We start from the raw sequence: 17305 nt of genomic DNA, 5'->3' as shown, positions 1-17305 counted from the left end.
TAGTACAGCTTCAGACCTCTTGATATAGTACAGCTTCAGACCTCCTGATATAGTACAGCTTCAAACCTCCTGATATAGTACAGCTTCAGACTTCCTGATATAGTACAGCTTCAGACCTCCTGATATAGTACAGCTTAAAACTTCCTGATATAGTACAGCTTCAGATCTGATATAGTACAGCTTCAGACCTGATATAGTACAGCTTCAGACCTGATATAGTACAGCTTCAGACCTCCTGATAGAGTACAGCTTCAGACCTGATATAATACAGCTTCAGACCTCCTGATATAGTATAGCTTCAGACCTGATATAGTACAGCTTCAGACCTGATATAGTACAGCTTCAGACCTCCTGATATAGTACAGCTTCAGACCTCCTGATATAGTACAGCTTCAGACCTCCTGATATAGTAGAGCTTCAGACCTCCTGATATAGTATAGCTTCAGACCTCCTGATATAGTACAGCTTCAGAGCTGATATAGTACAGCTTCAGACCTCCTGATAGAGTACAGCTTCAGACCTGATATAGTACAGCTTCAGACCTCCTGATATAGTACAGCTTCAGACCTCTTGATATAGTACAGCTTCAGACCTGATGTAGTACAGCTTCAAACCTCCTGATATAGTATATCTTCAAACCTCCTGATATAGTACAGCTCCAGACCTCCTAATATAGTACAGCTTCAGACCTCCTGATATAGTACAGCTTCAGACATGATAGATTTCAGCTTCAGACCTGATATAGTACAGCTTCAGACCTGATATAGTACAGCTTCAGACCACCTGATAGAGTACAGTTTCAGACCTGATATAATACAGCTTCAGACCTCCTGATATAGTATAGCTTCAGACCTGATATAGTACAGCTTCAGACCTGACATAGTACAGCTTCAGACCTGATATAGTACAGCTTCAGACCTGATATAGTATAGCTTCAGACCAGATATAGTACAGCTTCAGACCTGATATAGTACAGCTTCAGACCTCCTGATATAGTATAGCATCAGCCCTGATATAGTACAGCTTCAGACCTGATATAGTACAGCTTCAGACGTCCTGATATAGTACAGCTTCAGACCTTCTGATATAGTATAGCTTCAGACCTCCTGATATAGTAAAGCTTCAGACCTCCTTATATAGTACAGCTTCAGACCTCCTGAAATAGTATAGCTTCAGACCTGATATAGTACAGCTTCAGACCTGATATAGTACAGCTTCAGACCTCCTGATATAGTACAGCTTCAGACCTGATATAGTACAGCTTCAGACCTGATATAGTACAGCTTCAGACCTGATATAGTACAGCTTCAGACCTCCTGATATAGTACAGCTTCAGACCTGATATAGTACAGCTTCAGACCTGATATAGTACAGCTTCAGACGTCCTGATATAGTACAGCTTCAGACCTCCTGATATAGTACAGCTTCAGACCTCCTGATATAGTATATCTTCAAACCTCCTGATATAGTACAGCTTCAGACCTCCTGATATAGTACAGCTTCAGACCTGATATAGTACAGCTTCAGACCTCCTGATATAGTACAGCTTCAGACCTCCTGATATAGTACAGCTTCAGACCTCCTGATATAGTAGAGCTTCAGACCTCCTGATATAGTATAGCTTCAGACCTCCTGATATAGTACAGCTTCAGAGCTGATATAGTACAGCTTCAGACCTCCGGATATATTACAGCTTCAGACCTCCTGATATAGTACAGCTTCAGACCTCCTGATATAGCAAAGCTTCAGACCTCCTGATATAGTATAGCTTCAGACCTGATATAGTACAGCTTCAGACCTCCTGATAGAGTACAGCTTCAGACCTGATATAGTACAGCTTCAGACCTCCTGATATAGTACAGCTTCAGACCTCTTGATATAGTACAGCTTCAGACCTGATGTAGTACAGCTTCAAACCTCCTGATATAGTATATCTTCAAACCTCCTGATATAGTACAGCTCCAGACCTCCTAATATAGTACAGCTTCAGACCTCCTGATATAGTACAGCTTCAGACATGATAGATTTCAGCTTCAGACCTGATATAGTACAGCTTCAGACCTGATATAGTACAGCTTCAGACCACCTGATAGAGTACAGTTTCAGACCTGATATAATACAGCTTCAGACCTCCTGATATAGTATAGCTTCAGACCTGATATAGTACAGCTTCAGACCTGACATAGTACAGCTTCAGACCTGATATAGTACAGCTTCAGACCTGATATAGTATAGCTTCAGACCAGATATAGTACAGCTTCAGACCTGATATAGTACAGCTTCAGACCTCCTGATATAGTATAGCATCAGCCCTGATATAGTACAGCTTCAGACCTGATATAGTACAGCTTCAGACGTCCTGATATAGTACAGCTTCAGACCTGACATAGTACAGCTTCAGACCTGATATAGTACAGCTTCAGACCTGATATAGTATAGCTTCAGACCAGATATAGTACAGCTTCAGACCTGATATAGTACAGCTTCAGACCTCCTGATATAGTATAGCATCAGCCCTGATATAGTACAGCTTCAGACCTGATATAGTACAGCTTCAGACGTCCTGATATAGTACAGCTTCAGACCTTCTGATATAGTACAGCTTCAGACCTTCTGATATAGTATAGCTTCAGACCTCCTGATATAGTACAGCTTCAGACCTCCTTATATAGTACAGCTTCAGACCTCCTGATATAGTATAGCTTCAGACCTGATATAGTACAGCTTCAGACCTGATATAGTACAGCTTCAGACCTCCTGATATATTACAGCTTCAGACCTGATATAGTACAGCTTCAGACCTGATATAGTACAGCTTCAGACCTGATATAGTACAGCTTCAGACCTCCTGATATAGTACAGCTTCAGACCTGATATACTACAGCTTCAGACCCGATATAGTACAGCTTCAGACCTCCTGATATAGTACAGCTTCAGACCTGATATAGTACAGCTTCAGACCTCCTGATATAGTATATCTTCAAACCTCCTGATATTGTACAGCTTCAGACCTCCTGATATAGTACAGCTTCAGACCTCCTGATATAGTACAGCTTCAGACATGATAGATTTCAGCTTCAGACCTGATATAGTACAGCTTCAGACCTGATATAGTACAGCTTCAGACCTCCTGATAGAGTACAGTTTCAGACCTGATATAATAAAGCTTCAGACCTCCTGATATAGTATAGCTTCAGACCTGATATAGTACAGCTTCAGACCTGACATAGTACAGCTTCAGACCTGATATAGTACAGCTTCAGACCTGATATAGTATAGCTTCAGACCAGATATAGTACAGCTTCAGACCTGATATAGTACAGCTTCAGACCTCCTGATATAGTATAGCATCAGCCCTGATATAGTACAGCTTCAGACCTGATATAGTACAGCTTCAGACGTCCTGATATAGTACAGCTTCAGACCTTCTGATATAGTATAGCTTCCGACCTCCTAATATAGTACAGCTTCAGACCTCCTTATATAGTACAGCTTCAGACCTCCTGATATAGTATAGCTTCAGACCTGATATAGTACAGCTTCAGACCTGATATAGTACAGCTTCAGACGTCCTGATATAGTACAGCTTCAGACCTCCTGATATAGTACAGCTTCAGAACTGATATAGTACAGCTTCAGACCTGATATAGTACAGCTTCAGACCTCCTGATATAGTACAGCTTCAGACCTGATATAGTACAGCTTCAGACCTGATATAGTACAGCTTCAGACCTGATATAGTACAGCTTCAGACCTGATATAGTACAGCTTCAGACCTCCTGATAGAGTACAGCTTCAGACCTGATATAATACAGCTTCAGACCTCCTGATATAGTACAGCTTCAGACCTCCTGATATAGTACAGCTTCAGAACTGATATAGTACAGCTTCAGACCTGATATAGTACAGCTTCAGACCTCCTGATATAGTACATCTTCAGACCTGATATAGTACAGCTTCAGACCTGATATAGTACAGCTTCAGACCTCCTGATATAGTAGAGCTTCAGACCTCCTGATATAGTATAGCTTCAGACCTCCTGATATAGTACAGCTTCAGAGCTGATATAGTGCAGCTTCAGACCTCCGGATATAGTACAGCTTCAGACCTCCTGATATAGTACAGCTTCAGACCTCCTGATATAGTACAGCTTCAGACCTCCTGATATAGTAGAGCTTCAGACCTCCTGATATAGTATAGCTTCAGACCTCCTGATATAGTACAGCTTCAGAGCTGATATAGTGCAGCTTCAGACCTCCGGATATAGTACAGCTTCAGACCTCCTGATATAGTACAGCTTCAGACCTCCTGATATAGTAAAGCTTCAGACCTCCTGATATAGTATAGCTTCAGACCTGATATAGTACAGCTTCAGACCTCCTGATAGAGTACAGCTTCAGACCTGATATAGTACAGCTTCAGACCTCCTGATATAGTACAGCTTCAGACCTCTTGATATAGTACAGCTTCAGACCTGATGTAGTACAGCTTCAAACCTCCTGATATAGTATATCTTCAAACCTCCTGATATAGTACAGCTCCAGACCTCCTAATATAGTACAGCTTCAGACCTCCTGATATAGTACAGCTTCAGACATGATAGATTTCAGCTTCAGACCTGATATAGTACAGCTTCAGACCTGATATAGTACAGCTTCAGACCACCTGATAGAGTACAGTTTCAGACCTGATATAATACAGCTTCAGACCTCCTGATATAGTAGAGCTTCAGACCTCCTGATATAGTATAGCTTCAGACCTCCTGATATAGTACAGCTTCAGAGCTGATATAGTGCAGCTTCAGACCTCCGGATATAGTACAGCTTCAGACCTCCTGATATAGTACAGCTTCAGACCTCCTGATATAGTAAAGCTTCAGACCTCCTGATATAGTATAGCTTCAGACCTGATATAGTACAGCTTCAGACCTCCTGATAGAGTACAGTTTCAGACCTGATGTAGTACAGCTTCAAACCTCCTGATATAGTATATCTTCAAACCTCCTGATATAGTACAGCTCCAGACCTCCTAATATAGTACAGCTTCAGACCTCCTGATATAGTACAGCTTCAGACATGATAGATTTCAGCTTCAGACCTGATATAGTACAGCTTCAGACCTGATATAGTACAGCTTCAGACCACCTGATAGAGTACAGTTTCAGACCTGATATAATACAGCTTCAGACCTCCTGATATAGTATAGCTTCAGACCTGATATAGTACAGCTTCAGACCTGACATAGTACAGCTTCAGACCTGATATAGTACAGCTTCACCCTGATATAGTATAGCTTCAGACCAGATATAGTACAGCTTCAGACCTGATATAGTACAGCTTCAGACCTCCTGATATAGTATAGCATCAGCCCTGATATAGTACAGCTTCAGACCTGATATAGTACAGCTTCAGACGTCCTGATATAGTACAGCTTCAGACATTCTGATATAGTATAGCTTCAGACCTCCTGATATAGTACAGCTTCAGACCTCCTTATATAGTACAGCTTCAGACCTCCTGATATAGTATAGCTTCAGACCTGATATAGTACAGCTTCAGACCTGATATAGTACAGCTTCAGACCTCCTGATATAGTACAGCTTCAGACCTGATATAGTACAGCTTCAGACCTGATATAGTACAGCTTCAGACCTGATATAGTACAGCTTCAGACCTCCTGATATAGTACAGCTTCAGACCTGATATAGTACAGCTTCAGACCCGATATAGTACAGCTTCAGACCTCCTGATATAGTACAGCTTCAGACCTGATATAGTACAGCTTCAGACCTCCTGATATAGTATATCTTCAAACCTCCTGATATAGTACAGCTTCAGACCTCCTGATATAGTACAGCTTCAGACCTCCTGATATAGTACAGCTTCAGACCTCCTCATATAGTATATCTTCAAACCTCCTGATATAGTACAGCTTCAGACCTCCTGATATAGTACAGCTTCAGACCTCCTGATATAGTACAGCTTCAGACATGATAGATTTCAGCTTCAGACCTGATATAGTACAGCTTCAGACCTGATATAGTACAGCTTCAGACCTCCTGATAGAGTACAGTTTCAGACCTGATATAATACAGCTTCAGACCTCCTGATATAGTATAGATTCAGACCTGATATAGTACAGCTTCAGACCTGACATAGTACAGCTTCAGACCTGATATAGTACAGCTTCAGACCTGATATAGTATAGCTTCAGACCAGATATAGTACAGCTTCAGACCTGATATAGTACGGCTTCAGACCTCCTGATATAGTATAGCATCAGCCCTGATATAGTACAGCTTCAGACCTGATATAGTACAGCTTCAGACGTCCTGATATAGTACAGCTTCAGACCTTCTGATATAGTATAGCTTCCGACCTCCTAATATAGTACAGCTTCAGACCTCCTTATATAGTATGGCTTCAGACCTGATATAGTACAGCTTCAGACCTGATATAGTACAGCTTCAGACGTCCTGATATAGAACAGCTTCAGACCTCCTGATATAGTACAGCTTCAGAACTGATAGAGTACAGCTTCAGACCTGATATAGTACAGCCTCAGACCTCCTTATAGTACAGCTTCAGACCTGATATAGTACAGCTTCAGACCTGATATAGTCCAGCTTCAGACCTGATATAGTACAGCTTCAGACCTCCTGATATAGTACAGCTTCAGACCTGATATAGTACAGCTTCAGACCCGATATAGTACAGCTTCAGACCTCCTGATATAGTACAGCTTCAGACCTGATATAGTACAGCTTCAGACCTCCTGATATAGTAGAGCTTCAGACCTCCTGATATAGTATAGCTTCAGACCTCCTGATATAGTACAGCTTCAGACCTCCTGATATAGTAGAGCTTCAGACCTCCTGATATAGTATAGCTTCAGACCTCCTGATATAGTACAGCTTCAGAGCTAATATAGTACAGCTTCAGACCTCCGGATATAGTACAGCTTCAGACCTCCTGATATAGTACAGCTTCAGACCTCCTGATATAGTAAAGCTTCAGACCTCCTGATATAGTATAGCTTCAGACCTGATATAGTACAGCTTCAGACCTCCTGATAGAGTACAGCTTCAGACCTGATATAGTACAGCTTCAGACCTCCTGATATAGTACAGCTTCAGACATGATAGATTTCAGCTTCAGACCTGATATAGTACAGCTTCAGACCTGATATAGTACAGCTTCAAACCTCCTGATAGGGTACAGTTTCAGACCTGATATAATAAAGCTTCAGACCTCCTGATATAGTATAGCTTCAGACCTGATATAGTACAGCTTCAGACCTGACATAATACAGCTTCAGACCTGATATAGTACAGCTTCAGACCTGATATAGTATAGCTTCAGACCAGATATAGTACAGCTTCAGACCTGATATAGTACAGCTTCAGACCTCCTGATATAGTATAGCATCAGCCCTGATATAGTACAGCTTCAGACCTGACATAGTACAGCTTCAGACCTGATATAGTACAGCTTCAGACCTGATATAGTACAGCTTCAGACCTCCTGATATAGTACAGCTTCAGACCTGATATAGTACAGCTTCAGACCCGATATAGTACAGCTTCAGACCTCCTGATATAGTACAGCTTCAGACCTGATATAGTACAGCTTCAGACCTCCTGATATAATATATATTCAAACCTCCTGATATAGTACAGCTTCAGACCTCCTGATATAGTACAGCTTCAGACCTCCTGATATAGTACAGCTTCAGACCTCATATAGTATATCTTCAAACCTCCTGATATAGTACAGCTTCAGACCTCCTGATATAGTACAGCTTCAGACCTCCTGATATAGTACAGCTTCAGACATGATAGATTTCAGCTTCAGACCTGATATAGTACAGCTTCAGACCTGATATAGTACAGCTTCAGACCTCCTGATAGAGTACAGTTTCAGACCTGATATAATACAGCTTCAGACCTCCTGATATAGTATAGATTCAGACCTGATATAGTACAGCTTCAGACCTGACATAGTACAGCTTCAGACCTGATATAGTACAGCTTCAGACCTGATATAGTATAGCTTCAGACCAGATATAGTACAGCTTCAGACCTGATATAGTACGGCTTCAGACCTCCTGATATAGTATAGCATCAGCCCTGATATAGTACAGCTTCAGACCTGATATAGTACAGCTTCAGACGTCCTGATATAGTACAGCTTCAGACCTTCTGATATAGTATAGCTTCCGACCTCCTAATATAGTACAGCTTCAGACCTCCTTATATAGTACAGCTTCAGACCTCCTGATATAGTATGGCTTCAGACCTGATATAGTACAGCTTCAGACCTGATATAGTACAGCTTCAGACGTCCTGATATAGAACAGCTTCAGACCTCCTGATATAGTACAGCTTCAGAACTGATAGAGTACAGTTTCAGACCTGATATAGTACAGCCTCAGACCTCCTTATATAGTACAGCTTCAGACCTGATATAGTACAGCTTCAGACCTGATATAGTACAGCTTCAGACCTGATATAGTACAGCTTCAGACCTCCTGATATAGTACAGCTTCAGACCTCCTGATATAGTAGAGCTTCAGACCTCCTGATATAGTATAGCTTCAGACCTCCTGATATAGTACAGCTTCAGAGCTAATATAGTACAGCTTCAGACCTCCGGATATAGTACAGCTTCAGACCTCCTGATATAGTACAGCTTCAGACCTCCTGATATAGTAAAGCTTCAGACCTCCTGATATAGTATAGCTTCAGACCTGATATAGTACAGCTTCAGACCTCCTGATAGAGTACAGCTTCAGACCTGATATAGTACAGCTTCAGACCTCCTGATATAGTACAGCTTCAGACATGATAGATTTCAGCTTCAGACCTGATATAGTACAGCTTCAGACCTGATATAGTACAGCTTCAAACCTCCTGATAGGGTACAGTTTCAGACCTGATATAATACAGCTTCAGACCTCCTGATATAGTATAGCTTCAGACCTGATATAGTACAGCTTCAGACCTGACATAGTACAGCTTCAGACCTGATATAGTACAGCTTCAGACCTGATATAGTATAGCTTCAGACCAGATATAGTACAGCTTCAGACCTGATATAGTACAGCTTCAGACCTCCTGATATAGTATAGCATCAGCCCTGATATAGTACAGCTTCAGACCTGATATAGTACAGCTTCAGACGTCCTGATATAGTACAGCTTCAAACCTTCTGATATAGTATAGCTTCAGACCTCCTGATATAGTACAGCTTCAGACCTCCTTATATAGTAGAGCTTCAGACCTCCTGATATAGTATAGCTTCAGACCTGATATAGTACAGCTTCAGACCTGATATAGTACAGCTTCAGATGTCCTGATATAGTACAGCTTCAGACCTCCTGATATAGTACATCTTCAGACCTGATATAGTACAGCTTCAGACCTGATATAGTACAGCTTCAGACCTCCTGATATAGTACAGCTTCAGACCTGATATAGTACAGCTTCAGACCTGATATAGTACAGCTTCAGACCTGATATAGTACAGCTTCAGACCTCCTGATATAGTACAGCTTCAGACCTGATATAGTACAGCTTCAGACCCGATATAGTACAGCTTCAGACCTCCTGATATAGTACAGCTTCAGACCTGATATAGTACAGCTTCAGACCTCCTGATTTAGTACAGCTTCAGACCTCCTGATATAGTACAGCTTCAGACCTCCTGATATAGTACAGCTTCAGACCTGATATAGTACAGCTTCAGACCTCCTGATATAGTAGAGCTTCAGACCTCCTGATATAGTATAGCTTCAGACCTCCTGATATAGTACAGCTTCAGAGCTGATATAGTACAGCTTCAGACCTCCGGATATAGTACAGCATCAGACCTCCTGATATAGTACAGCTTCAGACCTCCTGATATAGTAAAGCTTCAGACCTCCTGATATAGTACAGCTTCAGACCTCCTGATAGAGTACAGCTTCAGACCTGATATAGTACAGCTTCAGACCTCCTGATATAGTACAGCTTCAGACCTCTTGATATAGTACAGCTTCAGAAATGATATAGTACAGCTTCAGACCTGATGTAGTACAGCTTCAAACCTCTTGATATAGTATATCTTCAAACCTCCTGATATAGTACAGCTTCAGACCTCCAGATATAGTACAGCTTCAGACCTCCTGATATAGTACAGCTTCAGACCTCCTGATATAGTACAGCTTCAGACCTGATATAGTACAGCTTCAGACCTGATAGAGTACAGCTTCAGACCTGATATAGTACAGCTTCAGACCTGATATAGTACAGCTTCAGACCTGATATAGTACAGCTTCAGACCTCCTGATATAGTATGATCTTATTATTCGTATCTCTTTGTTTGACTAGTTATAGCCCAATGTTAGCTAGCTAACATTGAACTTGGTTGGTTAACTACCTGCATATTCTGGGATTTTGGTTCACTGTTTAGCTAGCTAGCTACATGTCTTAACAAAAGACTCCACTATACAAATAACCATTTCAGGTGCGATCGTAAATTCAGTCTGGCCATCTACTCAGATTCACTCTCGTCTGTGTGTACCAGAGCACAGAATAACTGATGATTATACGAAGGCTCAACAACATTGAATATGGCCGGGGTCAGTAAACGTCGGCAATTACATTTTTGCCCACAGCACAGATAAGGTCACCAACGCTCTGGATAACATGAAAACAGCCAGCTCTGCTAGGGGGAGTCAAATCGTCTGAGTTTGGTTTGGGGGCTAAAGCTTAAGAGGGTGTGAACGATGCCGAATGGGTGTAGACAAAGAAGAGCTCTCCAGTAGGTACCAAAACATCCTCAAAAGTGAGGACACAAGCCATGTTCTCAAAAGTGAGGTTGCAAGCCATTTTCTCAAAAGTGAGGTTGCAAGCCATGTTCTCAAAAGTGAGGTTGCAAGCCATTTTCTCAAAAGTGGGGTTACAAGTTAATCAACTTTCAAAGCAGAACTGCTTTCCCATTGTTCCTCAAATGTAGTGTATGATATACCCTTTTGTAGCTCTGTGTCTCTGTTGTATGTATATTGTATGTTGTATGTTGCTGAGATGACACGCTATGCACCGTCTGTTCCTGTACAGTCTAATGTACCCGTCTGGAGTGTTTCACGGTGTTGGCTCACAAATGCAGGAGCAGAACAACTGTATGTTTGAAAAAAATAAACTTGGATACACTAATATCCTTTTATACACAATACATGTAATGGATTTGATTGCTTGATGCATTATAGATCCATTATACACACTGTATCATACACAAATACATGTAATGGATTTGATTGCTTGATGCATTATAGATCCATTATACACACTGTATCATACACCAATACCAGGGATTGTATTAGTCCAATAGTGGGTGTTTTCCCCTCTTTGCTCCTGTACCTACAGTGGATAAGGTGTATGAAACACTAACCCTTGTTTCAATTGAAGCATAACAACTGCAGAACCCCATGGCTATACACTAATGCACCAATCACAGCGTGAAAACAGCCAATCAGCGTGGTAAACACTAAAGAATGTGTGTTAACAGCCAATCAGAGTGGTAAACTCTAGAGAGTGTAGGTAAACAGCCAATCAGAGTGGTAAACACTAGAGAGTGTATGTTAACATCCAATCAGAGTGGTAAACTCTAGAGAGTGTAGGTACACAGCCAATCAGAATGGTGAACTCTAGTGAGCGTAGCTAAACAGCCAATCATAGTGGTCGACAGTGTAGTGTGGAAACACACGTCCCATATAACGTTGTAGGAATGAGAGCACCAGGTAATTTACCTTGATTGTGGGCTTCCTGGTGGAGAATCCTCGGTACCACCCTGAAAGAGAGAAAATAACAAAATCAATGTTTAGGAGAGATCTGTAAACACCCCTTATCTCAACCCTCAGCCCACCCTCAGAAAACTACCCATCTCAACCCTCAGCCCACCCTCAGAAAACAACCCATCTCAACCCTCAGCCCACCCTCGGAAAACAACCCATCTCAACCCTCAGCCCACCCTCAGAAAACAACCCATCTCAACCCTCAGCCCACCCTCAGAAAACAACCCACCTCAACCCTCAGCCCACCTTCAGAAAACAACCCATCTCAACCCTCAGCCCACCCTCAGAAAACAACCCATCTCAACCCTCAGCCCACCCTCAGAAAACAACCCATCTCAACCCTCAGCCCACCCTCAGAAAACACCCCTGATATCAACCCTCAGCCCACCCTCAGAAAACATCCCTGATATCAACCCTCAGCCCACCCTCAGAAAACACCCCTGATATCAACCCTCAGCCCACCCTCAGAAAACATCCCTGATATCAACCCTCAGCCCACCCTCAGAAAACAAGCCATCTCAACCCTCAGCCCACCCTCAGGAAACAACCCATATCAACCCTCAGCCCACCCTCAGAAAACACCCCTGAGATCAAACCTCAGGACTGATGTTATCTTAATGTTCAGTATAATGTGAGTGTGAATGGGGTCAGGTAGGACTGATGTTATCTTAATGTTCAGTATAATGTGAGAGTGAATGGGGTCAGGTAGGACTGATGTTATCTTAATGTTCAGTATAATGTGAGTGTGAATGGGGTCAGGTAGGACTGATGTTATCTTAATGTTCAGTATAATGTGAGAGTGAATGGGGTCAGGTAGGACTGATGTTATCTTAATGTTCAGTATAATGTGAGAGTGAATGGGGTCAGGTAGAACTGATGTTATCTTAATGTTCAGTATAATGTGAGAGTGAATGGGGTCAGGTAGGACTGATGTTATCTTAATGTTCAGTATAATGTGAGAGTGAATGGGGTCAGGTAGGACTGATGTTATCTTAATGTTCAGTATAATGTGAGAGTGAATGGGGTCAGGTAGAACTGATGTTATCTTAATGTTCAGTATAATGTGAGAGTGAATGGGGTCAGGTAGGACTGATGTTATCTTAATGTTCAGTATAATGTGAGTGTGAATGGGGTCAGGTAGGACTGATGTTATCTTAATGTTCAGTATAATGTGAGAGTGAATGGGGTCAGGTAGGACTGATGTTATCTTAATGTTCAGTATAATGTGAGAGTGAATGGGGTCAGGTAGGACTGATGTTATCTTAATGTTCAGTATAATGTGAGAGTGAATGGGGTCAGGTAGGACTGATGTTATCTTAATGTTCAGTATAATGTGAGAGTGAATGGGGTCAGGTAGGACTGATGTTATCTTAATGTTCAGTATAATGTGAGAGTGAATGGGGTCAGGTAGGACTGATGTTATCTTAATGTTCAGTATAATGTGAGAGTGAATGGGGTCAGGTAGGACTGATGTTATCTTAATGTTCAGTATAATGTGAGAGTGAATGGGGTCAGGTAGGACTGATGTTATCTTAATGTTCAGTATAATGTGAGTGTGAATGGGGTCAGGTAGAACTGATGTTATCTTAATGTTCAGTATAATGTGAGAGTGAATGGGGTCAGGTAGGACTGATGTTATCTTAATGTTCAGTATAATGTGAGAGTGAATGGGGTCAGGTAGGACTGATGTTATCTTAATGTTCAGTATAATGTGAGAGTGAATGGGGTCAGGTAGGACTGATGTTATCTTAATGTTCAGTATAATGTGAGAGTGAATGGGGTCAGGTAGGACTGATGTTATCTTAATGTTCAGTATAATGTGAGAGTGAATGGGGTCAGGTAGGACTGATGTTATCTTAATGTTCAGTATAATGTGAGAGTGAATGGGGTCAGGTAGGACTGATGTTATCTTAATGTTCAGTATAATGTGAGTGTGAATGGGGTCAGGTAGGACTGATGTTATCTTAATGTTCAGTATAATGTGAGAGTGAATGGGGTCAGGTAGGACTGATGTTATCTTAATGTTCGATAGCGCGCCGAACCTCGGCTCGAAGGTCGAGGGTTCGAGACCTGCTCCCTGCTGTTTCATTACATTACTTAATGGCTATGCAACACTAAACTGCTTGGGAGAAGATGGTAGATGTCAGAGAGGAGCTGGTAGATGTCAGAGAGGCGATGGTAGATGTCAGAGAGGAGATGGTAGATGTCAGAAAGAAGCTGGTGAATGTCAGAGAGGAGATGGTAGATGTCAGAGAGAAGCTGGCGAATGTCAGAGAGGAGATGGTAGATGTCAGAGAGGAGCTGGTAGATGTCAGAGAGGAGATGGTAGATGTCAGAGAGGAGATGGTAGATGTCAGAGAAAAGCTGGTAAATGTCAGAGAGGAGATGGTAGATGTCAGAGAGGAGATGGTAGATGTCAGAGAGGAGATGGTAGATGTCAGAGAGGAGCTCGTAGATGTCAGAGAGGAGCTGGTAGACGTCAGAGAGGAGCTGGTAGACGTCAGAGAGGAGCTGGTAGATGTCAGAGAGAAGATGGTGGATGTCAGAGAGAAGATGGTAAATGTCAATGAGGAGCTCGTAGATGTCAGAGAGGAGCTGGTAGATGTCAGAGAGGAGATGGTAGACGTCAGAGAGGAGCTGGTAGATGTCAGAGAGGAGCTGGTAGATGTCAGAGAGGAGCTGGTAGACGTCAGAGAGGAGCTGGTAGATGTCAGAGAGGAGCTGGTAGATGTCAGAGAGGAGCTGGTAGATGTCAGAGAGGAGCTGGTAGACGTCAGAGAGGAGCTGGTAGACGTCAGAGAGGAGCTGGTAGACGTCAGAGAGGAGCTGGTAGATGTCAGAGAGGAGCTGGTAGACGTCAGAGAGGAGCTGGTAGATGTCAGAGAGGAGCTGGTAGATGTCAGAGAGGAGATGGTAGATGTCAGAGAAGAGATGGTAGATGTCAGAGAGGAGCTGGTAGATGTCAGAGAGGAGCTGGTAGATGTCAGAGAGGAGCTGGTAGATGTCAGAGAGGAGCTGGTAGATGTCAGAGAGGAGCTGGTAGATGTCAGAGATGAGCTGGTAGATGTCAGTGTGGCAACAGTCCTCCTCTTTCTTTGACTAAACACTATAGTCTGTTCTGCACAAGACAACATGGGGCCTCTGAAACCTCAACATAATTGTAGTAGTCTAACTCTCAGACATGTGTTACAGAGTGAAAGGTTATAATGCTATAAAACACAAGGGGAAGTTGAATAAGAGAGGCAGCAGTGTGCTGAGTCCTGAAGCATGGTAGACTTGACACATGGGCCTCAGAGACTTCCACATAATTGGAGGAGCCTAGCTAAATCTCATCTCATCTGAATGTGGAAAATAATTTCATCAATGTAACTAACGAGAATACAGATTGGCACACACACAAGTGCGTGTGCGCATACGTACACATACACACACACACACACACACAAACAAACACACAAGCACACAGGCACACAGGCACATGCACAAACCAAACACACACAGACACTCAAACACATGACGAACAGGCTAATTTCCTTATTCCCTAATAGCCTTAATCCCTTATTCCCTTATTCCCTAATAGCCTTATTCCATCATTCCCTTATTCACTTATTCACTTATTCCCTTATTTCCTAATAGCCTTATTCCCTTATTCCCTAATAGCCTTATTCCCTTATTCCCTAATAGCCGTATTCCCATATTCCCTAATAGCCTTATTCCCTTATTTCCTTATTCCCTAATAGCCTTATTCCCTTATTTCCTTATTCCTTAATAGCCTTATTCCATTATTCCCTTATTATCTTATTCCCTTATTTCCTTATTCCCTAGTAGCCTTATTCCTTTATTCCCTAATAGCCGTATTCCCATATTCCCTAATAGCCTTATTCCCTTTTTTCCTTATTCCCTAATAGCCTTATTCCCTTATTTCCTTATTCTCTAATAGCCTTATTCCCTTATTTCCTTATTCCCTAATAGCCTTATTCCCTTATTCCCTAATAGCCGTATTCCCATATTCCCTAATAGCCTTATTCCCTTTTTTCCTTATTCCCTAATAGTCTTATTCCCTTATTTCCTTATTCCCTAATAGCCTTATTCCTTTATTTCCTTATTCCCTAATAGCCTTATTCCCTTATTACCTAATAGGCGTATTCCCATATTCCCTAATAGCCTTATTCCCTTTTTTCCTTATTCCCTAATAGCCTTATTCCCTTATTTCCTTATTCCCTAATAGCCTTATTCCCTTATTTCCTTATTCCTTAATAGCCTTATTCCCTTATTTCCTTATTCCCTAATAGCCTTATTCCCTTAATTCCTTATTCCCTAATAGCCTTATTCCCTTATTACCTAATAGGCGTATTCCCATATTCCCTAATAGCCTTATTCCCTTTTTTCCTTATTCCCTAATAGCCTTATTCCCTTATTTCCTTATTCCCTAATAGCCTTATTCCCTTATTTCCTTATTCCTTAATAGCCTTATTCCATTATTCCCTTATTCCCTAATTCCCTTACTCCCCAATAGCCTTATTCCTTTATTCCCCAGCACTATATGGAAATGTGTTAAGATAAAGAAGAGAGAAGCTAGCGGTACAGAGGGACAGACGGAGAGACAAATTGAGAGACAGACAGCCAGACAGATGGACAGAGAGAGAGAGTGAGAGAGAGATGGACGGACGGACGGACAGACAGAGAGACAGAGAGAGAGAGAGAGAGGGAGACAGACGGATGGACAGACAGAGAGAGAGAGAGAGAGAGAGAGAGAGAGAGAGAGAGAGAGAGAGACAGACAGACAGACAGACAGACAGACAGACAGACAGACAGACAGACAGACAGACAGAGAGAGAGAGAGAGAGAGAGAGAGAGGGACAGACGAACGGACGGACGGACGGACGGACGGACAGACAGACAGAGAGACAGAGAGAGAGAGAGAGAGAGAGAGAGAGAGAGAGAGGGACGGACGAACGGACGGACGGAAAGAGAGAGAGGGACTGACTGGACTGGATACTATTCACTGTCTGTAACACCTGTGGCATCGCAAGAGAAGGGTGTTCTTTAATAGAAGCCTCTCCAACATAATCCAGGTAGAATCAGGAATTCCCCAGGGCAGATGTCTAGGCCCTTTACATTTTTCAATATTCACTAATAACATGCCACTCACTGTCTTTGAGTAAAGCCAGTGTGTCTATACACGTCAGCTGAATGACTGCGACTGAAATGACTGCAGTACTTAACAAAGAGCTGCTGTTAGTTTCAGAATGGGTGGCAAGGAATAAGTTAGTCCTAAATATTTCAAAAACTAAAAGCATTCAGCGGGGAGGAGATGTTGTTGCCTACCCTTACCACCTGGGGGCGGCCCGTCAGGAAGTCCAGTACCCAGTTGCACAGTGCAGGGTCGAGACCCAGGGTCTCGAGCTTGATGACGAGCTTGGAGGGTACTATGGTGTTGAATGCCGAGCTGTAGTCGATGAACAGCATTCTC

At 42.3% G+C, this 17305-nt stretch overlaps 1 protein-coding gene across 5 annotated transcripts in view; it reads right to left on the bottom strand.

Annotated features, from left to right (window-relative positions):
• Window positions 1-17305, bottom strand: part of LOC139413900 (dedicator of cytokinesis 3) — a 418571-nt gene that overhangs the window by 259105 nt on the left and 142161 nt on the right. For all 5 annotated transcript variants that reach the window (XR_011634841.1, XR_011634842.1, XM_071161746.1 and 2 more), the window contains exon 3: window positions 11788-11828. Coding sequence is in view for 3 of the 5 variants with exons in the window: in XM_071161746.1 (XP_071017847.1) it covers window positions 11788-11828 (41 nt within the window). In the remaining 2 variants the exon portion in view is untranslated. The remainder of the gene's footprint in view (window positions 1-11787; window positions 11829-17305) is intronic.

The sequence above is a fragment of the Oncorhynchus clarkii genome, chromosome 7 (assembly GCF_045791955.1).
Source record: "Oncorhynchus clarkii lewisi isolate Uvic-CL-2024 chromosome 7, UVic_Ocla_1.0, whole genome shotgun sequence".
Taxonomy (NCBI): domain Eukaryota; kingdom Metazoa; phylum Chordata; class Actinopteri; order Salmoniformes; family Salmonidae; genus Oncorhynchus; species Oncorhynchus clarkii.
This window is presented reverse-complemented; position numbering and strand designations above follow the sequence as displayed.